General features: G+C 34.4%; 1 protein-coding gene across 4 annotated transcripts in view; it reads right to left on the bottom strand.

The window, feature by feature from the left end:
* Window positions 1-10,778, bottom strand: part of SEMA3A (semaphorin 3A) — a 554,797-nt gene that overhangs the window by 104,595 nt on the left and 439,424 nt on the right. For all 4 annotated transcript variants that reach the window (XM_010804145.4, XM_024990793.2, XM_010804147.4 and 1 more), the window contains one exon: window positions 7,696-7,789. In XM_010804145.4, the coding sequence (XP_010802447.1) occupies window positions 7,696-7,789 (94 nt within the window). The remainder of the gene's footprint in view (window positions 1-7,695; window positions 7,790-10,778) is intronic.

Here is a 10,778-nt window from a genome sequence, read left to right as displayed (position 1 = left end):
AGCCAACTTTTTCACTCTCCTCTTTCACTTTCATCAAGAGGCTTTTGAGTTCCTCTTCACTTTCTGCCATAAGAGTGGTGTCATCTGCATTTCTGAGGTTATTGATATTTCTCCCAGCAGTCTTGATTCCAGCTTGTGCTTCTTCCAGCCCAGAATTTCTCATGATGTACTCTGCATATAAGTTAAATAAGCAGGGTGACAATATATAGCCTTGACGTACTCCTTTTCCTATTTGGAACCAGTCTGTTGTTCCATGTCCAGTTCTAACTGTTGCTTCCTGACCTGCATATAGGTTTCTCAAGAGGCAGGTCAGGTGGTCTGGTATTTCCATCTCTTTCAGAATTTTCCACAGTGTATTGTGATCCACACAGTCAAATGCTTTGGCATAGTCAGGAAAGCAGAAATAGATGTTTTTCTGGAACTCTCTTGCTTTTTCATGATCCAGAGGACGTTGGAAATTTGATCTCTGGTTCCTCTGCCTTTTTAAAGCCAGCTTGAACATCTGGAAGTTCACGGTTCATGTATTGCTGAAGCCTGGCTTAGAGAATTTTGAGCATTACTTTACTAGCATGTAAGATAAGTGCAATTGTGTGTAGGCATACACAAATTATAAGTTAAACATTGGTATACCACTAATTTCCAAAGGACTTTTGTATATATCAATCAGAAACTTTCTGTACATCTTCAGTTATCAATACCTTTTGCAAAGTCTTATTATCTAATCTTTTATGTGATATCCTTAGTTCACACCTAGAATTATCACTTGAAAATAAATGTCTTTGAAACGAAAATGGACATTTTCAGGGGTGCACACTAAATTTGGCTTCCCTGGTGGCTCAGACAGTGAAGAATCTGCCAGCAATTCAGAAGACCCGGGTTCTACCCTGGATTGGGAAGATCAGCTGGAAATAGGAATGGCAACCTACTCCAGTATTCTCGCATGGAGAATTTCATGGACAGATGAGCCTGGTGGGCTATAGACCATGGGATCACAAAGAGTTGGACATGACTGAGCTTAAAGTAAATTAATTCCTCTGGTAGAACCTCTGGTTCTTTGATGTGTTTGAATGCACCAGGCTTTGGAAAATGTCCAAAGCAGTACAGGACAGCTACACGGACAGAATCACTGAGTAACTGTAAGTTATGACTTTAAATATTAACAAAAAGATAGTTCCTCTTAGAGACTGAGTTTTTAAAAATTTATCACTTATTCTGAACTGTTGTGAATCAAGTCAAAGTGATGGTCTGACAATATATTAAGTAAAATTCACCAGCTCTATGAACAGTACTCATGGGACATCATAAATTGACATATTGCATATTGTGGTATCTTTGGGATTCAAAAACATCTTGTCTTCTCTTTACTTAATTAAATGAAGTTCAAAACTGACTTGCTCTCAAAATAATATACTGCAATAATTTTTTATCTGCCCATAAAGAAATAATCCTTTTTGAAAAGTACAGAAACACTATTAACAAGCTATTTACAAGTTTCAAACGTACTGTGCAATATTTTAATGTAGATGGTCTACTTAATATAACCTATATGCAGTAAGCTTAACACTTTAGTTAAGGTTGACACAATCTTTTTACAAATAACTGACTGACAGATGTGATGAATTTTTAAACTTCAGGTGACTTTTTATCTATATGAACAAAAGAATGTTAATTTAAAATGTATTGTGAAAGCAACCTCAAATGTTCAAGTCAATTTCAAACATTTTCATGTTGGAACACCTTTCACATGAAGATCTGTGTCCTCTTTACCTTAAAAAATCAAAAGCATTAAATCGTTCGTTGAACCTCATTGCCCTCTCAACCGTATGTGAGGTAATGAAAATAAGGAAAGGTGAAAATAGAACAACCAAAAGGTGAAAACTGAGTGATTATATGTCAGAGATTTGTCAGACCATGCCTAATAAGAGGTGTAATCAGAAATGGAAGAGTAAAGAATATCATGAGTTAATCTTTTTTTTCATTTAGCTTTTTCAATGTGAGTAAAATTCATAATTATGATTGCTATTATATGTAAACTCTATTCCAGAGAGATGAAATAACAAAAACTACAACCAAATATATATTATTTGAATATGACAGGTGTTTGTTTCTCATATTCATTTCTTTAGCTTTGTTAACAATCATGATTATCTTTTCATCTATTCCCACATAAGGAAGGCAAAAAATATAAATGAGTGCAAAGGCAGAAAGACTGATTTTATTTCTCTTTTGACAAGAGATAAGTAGGCTCCTTAGAGAATGTAGAGGGTTCATCAGTAGAAGAGCTCAATTTATTATCAAGAATATAATTTATGAAGAGTTGACTTAGAAACCAAAGAAAGGTTGCAGCTAAAGCACCAGTTGCCTCCAGTCATAGGAAGTTACCTCCTACTCAAACACTATTTTTGAGTCAGCATAATATGTTAGAGCTGGAGGTCACCAGATGATTAGGTGGCCATGAGGGCACATTCTAATACTGTCAGTGCTTAGTGTCAGTAACTATTCCTTAACACCGGGCCTTAGATCAGATTTTCTGCTCAGAGGTCTATAGGATTCTTATCAATGCGGATTCTTCATCCTTGGGGAACAAAGGGGAACAAATTCCCCTTTGTTATTTGGCCCAAGTGTATAGGTGGTGGCATATCATACTCTTGCATTCTCTTTAAGAAGATATATATCAGCTCAGAGTATATTTCATTTAATGTAACTGTGTATTACCGCCTTATATTAAAGACATTATACTCTCCAGCTATCTGAAATGATCTAACAAAATATCTGAGTTGAATAAATCTACTATACCTTAGCTGGCTTATATTTGGAAAACAATATGTTTGTTTTTCTTTTTAATTTAAAAAGCCCATTTGCCAAGATTTTTTTCTATGTTTGATGTCATCTATTAAGTTATCAAAATATATGTGTAATTTTTCAATTTTATGACCTTAAATATAAGTTAGCCTACAATGGTTCAAATTGCATTATGGCTAAGATACATACTTTTGGGTTTTCCAAATATACTAAATTACTACTGAAAGAAAATATATTTGTCCAATTTTATTAAATTGATGGTAGAATAATACATGCAAGGAATTTTGATACACATTACGAAAGTGGTTGTGGATACTCTGTCCAAAAAAAATTTTTGTTTTTCTACAAAAATACCATATAGACAATTAGATATCTCAAAAAATATGTCAGACTAAGATAAATTAGTGCTTATGGATATAAATAACTCGCTAGAAATTTTCAAATATGAAAGTTGCTATTTGAGTATATGCCATTCTTTCTGTACTGTAAGCTTTCTTACCTATCTCTAAATAAAGCATTCTTTCTGAGATGAACAAAAAGTTTAGTGAACTGTATTCCCACCATGGCAGCATTACCTGAGAAGCAGTGTTAAAAAACAAAAGTTCATGTGTACTCTGTATTTTGTGTTCACAGCTCAAAATGAAGTAAAAATGTGGCTTAGATCAGTTAATGTATTGGATTACAATTCCTAAGAAGGGTGTGGTGAGAAGAAACAGAAGGTGGAAAAAAAAATTTCCTGATGAAATAACAGCATTACTAACACAGGTGTAAAGTGTGACATGGATGTGAGCAAAAATCAAACAAAACTAAAGACCAAGTCATTATGTTGTTAACACCTTAAGCAAATTCTACTTACAGAATAGCAGAGTAATTAGAAACAGAGGCAGGAAAAATGTCTGTCTCTCTTCTTACACACACACTCACGCACACACATACACACCCACACCACATGGCATGGATGAAATCTACTTCTTGAAAGTGAACGGGTATGGGAATACTTTTACATTTTCACATTTATTAAGCACCTTTTCTATACCAATGAATATACTGGCTTTGTTACTCATATTGTCCTTTAAAAATTAACATCATTCTTTAAATAGTTATAAATGTAAATGCTATAAACTTAAAAATATAAAATTTATCCCAACAGGCAACCACTATTACCAGTTCTGTTTTTTTTTTTTTAGTTTCTATCTACATTTATATGCCAGAAATATGTACATACCCAAATGTAGTATGCTATTACATTGTCTTATTTAAATCTTACAACAAACTAGTGGAACTTGCATGGCCATGCCATTTTATACAAAGAAACAGAGACTTCAAATAATTTTCTCAATTTTAGTTAATTTGGGGAGTACCTCGTTTACTCTAATACCAAGTGAGAGAATAGTCTAATGTCAAATTATGTTCTTTCCTGAGGCATGGCAGAATGCTAGCTTAGGGAAATAAACCATTTGTAAAAGTCCCAAACACTTGAAGCTGGTCCTCATAATATCTGTTAATGATGGAATGACTGATGAAGATTTCAGAAACATAAAACTGCTTTCAAGTTGACTGTTCCTTTCATATCATGAAAGTGTGTGTGTGTGTGTGTGTGTGTGTGTGTGTGTGTGTGTGCATCTATGTGTTTTAGCTGTTCAGTCATGTTCCACTCTTTCAGACCCCATGGATTGTAGCCTACCAGGCTCCTCTGTCCTGGAACTCTCAAGGCAAGAATAACGGAGTACGTAGCCATTCCCTTTTCCAGGAGATCTTCCCAACCCAGGGATCGAACCCACATCTCCTGCATTGGAAGGAGGATTCATTACCACTGAGTCACCTGGAGAACCCTTTGTTAAAGTAGATTTGAAAAATTTACTTTTCTAAAGTGATCTGAAAACTTTGGGATATATTATAGGACCGGGGTAGCTTTGTATGGGTAACTATGCATTGCTCAGGAAAAATTCATATTTTCTATAGTTATCAGCTTAAAATGCAAGGCAGTTTGGAAAAAGGTTATATTAAACTCTTACAGATTTCATAAACCAAAGTTTTTAAGTAGTCATCTGGTTCTAAAGCTTACAACAGGTTAAAACTGCTTAAAAGAAGGATTGGGGATATAAAAATATCTGCTATTAAGATCCATCTAGCCAGTTTATAAGTGTTTTGAGCTAAATGTACAATTTTTCTTCCCAGTATTGGGGAAAGAAGCATTCTGGAACCACCTCAAAAATTTCTTCTGTGTGCAAAAATGAGAAGAGCATATTTAAAATCTTTTGGCTGCAAAGCTTTCCCCCAAACCATTTTTTAAATGTACATTGTACAATCTGTATATTTCAATGACTTTTATGTAAAAGTTTGGGAAGTGTTGTAGAAAATATTTATGTTAAAACAATTCCATTAAATTACTAAACAATATTTTTAAAGCAGCAAAATAAAAATGCCAAGAGGAACCCAACAAGGAGAATTAAATTTACTGTGAGAGGAAAAATTTATAGCATAGTTTTAAAAGAAGCAAATAACCTCAATAAAGGAAATCACAGCTTTTGAATTAACATGGTGCTGCAAATATTTTGAGGGATTTTACTGTGTATCATATGCCCTGCTCATTTTTCTGCATCCTGCTATTCAACTGATTCAGAAATTAACTTACATTGGCTTGAATCATCTTCTTTGTCAATAGGCAGTAAATATCTCCGAAAATTATTCAGTCACTGTACAGCACTGGCTAGGTCAGATCTGGGCTTCCGTTTAAAAGTTGCTTCTCTTTTTAGTCATACCTGCTCTTCATGATTCATGCAACTTCCATCACTCTCTCTTCTTTTTCACAAACCCATTCAACTTTTTCAAAGAAGTTCTAATATAACACCAAAACTGTGGCGTTTCACATTCTTCGTGGACATTGTGTGGTTGCCTACCATATGAACTATGTAATACTTACTTGTCATCATCCTTACTCAGTGGAATAGTAAAATATATAAGCAAGAAGATCCCTACTGAGAAACATGCCACAAATTAAAGCTGTTCTAGGTACAATTTTATATACTGCTTTCTGAGAAATTTCTCTCTTTCTTTGCTTTCAGTGTGCAATTTAAACAAGTATAGGCTACAAGTTCAAACAAAATAGGATGCCTCTCCTTTGTTTAAGACACTTTTCAAATTTCTGTGTGTGTACTTAAGGAAGTTATTCACACATAATCACTAGGCCATCTGTGAAAAGGAAATTATGAGTGTGTTACATCTGCTGCATTCCTTCAGGTCTTAAACTTCTGTTAAAGTGCTCCATAAATGGAGCAAATGGACTGAAATTGTCTGCATTTCGAAAGCAGTAGAAGAGATAACTCTACTGTAAGGGTTTTATTCTTAATAAAAAAGGGATCAGTGAAAGGATGATAAACACTAGAGAATACTGGAAAAATATATTTTCATAGTTAATGCTGTAGACGGTATGACCAGAGTCTTATTTTGTTGAACAGAGGAAAAAGGTTATCTTTTAAAAGAAAAAGAGGGAAAATTTTATGGACCTACTAACTCCGGGAGTTGGTGATGGACAGGGAGGCCTGGTGTGCTGTGATTCATGGGGTCGCAAAGAGTCGGACACGACTGAGCTACTGATCTGATCTGATCTGATACAACAAATAATATCCTAAATTTACCTTTTAAAAATTTAGATGTATTATTCAAAATTCAAATAGAAAGTTTATACCTGAAAAGTTTTACTATTATTGTTGTTGTGTTATCAAATAATTTCTATATTTCATAAAAAAAGGAAACAAAAAGTTACATAATTTCTACATGATTATTTAAAAACAGAATCTTCTGTGTTTCAGGTTGCTGGCATACTCAACAATTAAAAGAGAAAAAAAGAAAAAATTGTTTAATGATGATACACTTTTTGTGTATTATTTAATCCCAGTACAGAGTGGTAAAAAGAATGTGGAAAAATTCTCTTTCAATACAAACTAAAACTTTTTCCTTTTTCTACTTCTATCTTTCTAATTCTATCCTTTTGAACTATGGCTAAACATTCACCACTTATCTGCAATATTTAAGGAAAAAAGAAAAGAATAAAATTAGAAAGGAAGAGGTCAAAGAAAAGTATACAGGAAATACATACAATGTTTTGATTTAAGAAAAAGGAAGAGAGAAAAGCCCTAAAGTCAAAAAAGATGAACACACAAGAACTTAGTCAAATCAAAGTAACATAAGGGGGAATCTATCAATTGTATTACCATTTAGTTGCATTGTGCTGATTAAGTTATCCAAGTGTTAAAAGTGCTACAAATCTTGGGACTACAATTAACAATAGAGAATGAATCTCACTCTTTCTTTCTGACTTGTCAAAATTCCCCCTTTGAAACATCTCTTTCAAATAAAGAAAATCAAAACCATATTTTTACAACACAAAATCTGTAAATGTCTAGTGGAGATACGGGGCTTCCCTGGTGGCTCAGCACTAAAGAATTGGCCTGCCAATGGAGGAGACACAGGTTCAGTCCCCAGATCCGGAAGATCCTCTGGAGAAAGAAATGGCAACCACTGCAGTATTCTTGCCAGGGAAATCCCATGAACAGAGGAGCCTGCTGGGCTACAGTCCAAAGGGTCGCAAAGAGTCAAACGCGACTTAGTAACTAAACAACAACAATCGTGGGGATACATGTGATTGAGCAGTCAGTTTTAAAGATACTATTAAATCATTTTGATTAAAAAGAATCATAGACTAGATAGTACAAAAATCAAAGTAGCATTTAGTATTTCTTATTCATTTTCAAAATATGTAAAAATATCTCAACTGACATACTCTGAATATTTTATGATTAATAAAGGCAAATGTTGATATATAAGAAGGAACATGAAATCTGACCATTATCTACAGAAAATTTACTGTTTAATTGATTGCTGATTAAGTACCTATTAAAAGAGATGCTGTCAGCAGTTTAGGGTCATATGGGCTCTTCCCACGGCCATTTTCAAAATGTGAGTCTTGCAGCTTAAAAATGTTGTCCTGTAGAAAAGAAAAAAGAATTCAGTTTATTTATAATAAAATCATTTTAACATGCCAGTTAATCATAGAGAGTTTGAGCATTCTTCTGCACTATCAAGGTATATTATTATTTGTGTAATCTTTAGAGATGGCAAAATAACTTAAGTGGGGTAAAAACTAGATATTATTAGACAAATGTCTATTTAGCTTGGTGATTTTTAGTTGCATTTACCATGTTGCAAGTAAGTATATCATCAATCCTAAAGGACAAAGCATGATGTGACAAGAGTAGAGTGATCATTTTATCACATAAGTATGCCAAGAGCTACCCTAATGGCTCTTGAAAGAATGTTAAATTTAGACAAAATGACTCCTTTACTTCCTTCACATAGAGGAAACACAGCAACTCACTATATTAGATGTCTGTAACAAGATACACTGTCTCACATTTCTGTATGTACTTTCCAGAAGGAAGTAGTCATAGCAGCAACATTCTCCACTCTGTCATTCCTAAAACTTTATGCTTACAAGCTTCTCAAGCATTTTTAAATTAGTCACCTTGGAAGGTAGAAGGTACCTGAAACTATCCTTATCAATTTCTCTAAGTCAGAAATATCAAATTATTTATTAAGACAGGTATGCCTGGAGATAGTGTCCTTAGGACAATAAGCACAAAGGTGACAGATTTTATCACAAGGAAGTCTGCTCAGTTGAGGCTCACGCACCCAGAAATTGAAGCGAACATTTGACTATGGTAGGAAGTATGCCAGAAAGCACTACAACAAAAGCCTTCATAATGAGGTAACAAACTAACTTAGGCCTGAGACCCTGTCCTCAGAATGTGAGACTTCTGTATGACAGTGGAATTAATTGGGGGGCTTTCTGAGCACTCTTTTCAGAAGCAAATAAATGCTCTGGAAATTAATTAGGTCAGAATATGTATGCATTTTCCAGTAGCACATTAACTTGTCTACAGATTGAAATAAGATAGCTTTTTTGGCAATTTCTCTACTGTTCACATAAAAGCATTTTCTATATTCTTAGAATAATAAATGGTGTTCGTTTTATAGCCAATACACATCACTTTATTTAACATTTAATATTTCTGATGGAGCTAATGGCAGAGTTTCAAATTATGACTCTTAAAACTCATTTGAATTAGGGAAGAAGAGTGAAAAAGGAAGTAAGCCAAAAGTATTCTCCATTTTTATTACTCTAAGTGTGAGAATTACCATATCTATGCATTCCTTACACTGTACTTGATAAATAGCTATCCCCTAGCAATGACTGTTCCTTGTTGTTTAGTCACTAAGTCCCATCTGACTCTTCTGCAGCCCCATGGACTGTAGTCTGCCAGTTTCCTCTGTACATTGGTTCCCCCAGCCAAGAATAGGTTGCCATTTTCTTCTCCAGGGGATCTTCCTGACCCAGGAATTGAACTCGTCTCCTGTATTGGCAGGTGGATTCTACATCACTGAGCCACCAGGGAAGCCCACTGGTTGGTTCTTAAGCTGAGTTCTAAAATTTACAATGTGAAAATTGTATGGGATTTCTCAGAACTGCATTAAGTTGTGGAAGGAAATGGCAACCCACTCCAGTATTCTTGCCTGAGAAATCCCATAGACAGAGGAGCCTGCCAGGCTATATACAGTCCATGGGGTCACAAAGAGTCAGATACAACTGAGCAACTGAGTATGCATGCGTACACACAGTAGGAATGGCAGTGAGTTAGGAGACAGGCCCAGTTGGGCCAGCGAGGTGAGCTCTTGTTCTTTGACGGTCAACCAATATCTCTGAACCTTAGGTTTCTAAAAGTTAATGTTGATAAGGATATTTAATCTCAAATGCTTATTGTGATGATTAAAGAACTGGAATAAAACATTTTTAAAGCAGCAAAATAAAAAGGCACAATTTATTCTTATTCTATTAATATTGCTCATATTAAAACAACAAAAATATGAAAATTTAATACAAGTTTTTACCATTGTGGGCAACCTTTCCTAGCAGAACTTAAAAGAAATATTATCTAAAATGTTATATAAGTCACCAAATTATAAACTTATTTACAAAAACACATTTGTCACAGGCACTTGAATATTAAAATTATGGTATGAAATTTCTTGCAATACACTAAGAAAAAACATAGAAGTTTAACAAATATTTAGATTCATTTTAATAAAAATTAGGAAACAATACAAAAGAAATATACTCAGTAACTGATATATACTCTACTGCCACAATGATAGAAAATATTAAAATCTGTCTGTTAGTAATCCTCAAAGGTTGGAGGAAGCAGCAGGTGGAAGTGACAGTGTGACTAAAAATATTGTTATAAATATACATATAAATTTCTTATCCTCATAAGACATTTTATTTTACTGACTATGATAGAGGAGCTATCCCTCAAAATATGAGACACCTGATGACTGGGGTCATGTGTCCAAGATAATAGGACAATGCCAAGGTATATGAGAAGTACTTGCAGCCTCGTGTTTAACATTTGATTTACAAGCTAAAGGATTAGAGTTCATAGGGAGAAGGGTTAAGTATGTCAGTTATGGTTTAAGAGAGGAAAAACTATACTTTGCCATGGTATCAGGTAATGTGTTCAAAGCCAGCTCCCTTTTCCTTTCCTTCCTTCTTCCTTTAAATGGAACTCTTCCCCAAATTTCTGTGTTTCTATCATGTAATTATTCTATATTTTTATATGATTCTACTGAAGGGTAACACTGAATTTCTTTTCCAGCCTAGTGATATGGAGGCTTGGAATAATTATAATTTGATTTCTGAGTAGTAAAGTAAAATATATTTCTTATATACAAATATTTGTAGTATAAAATCCATACCTGTTACACATAATAGTGAAGTCTGCATAGTCAGTCGTGTGCGACTCTTTGCGACCCCATGGACTGTAGCCTGTCGGCCACCTCTGTTCATGGGGATTCTCCAGGCAAGAATACTGGAGTGGGCTGCCATTTCCTTTTCCAAGTAATGAAGTCTAAAGCTGTTG

This window comes from Bos taurus, chromosome 4 (assembly GCF_002263795.3).
Source record: "Bos taurus isolate L1 Dominette 01449 registration number 42190680 breed Hereford chromosome 4, ARS-UCD2.0, whole genome shotgun sequence".
NCBI lineage: Eukaryota > Metazoa > Chordata > Mammalia > Artiodactyla > Bovidae > Bos > Bos taurus.
Note: the sequence above shows the minus strand (reverse complement) of the source record. Positions and strands in the feature narration are given on the sequence as shown.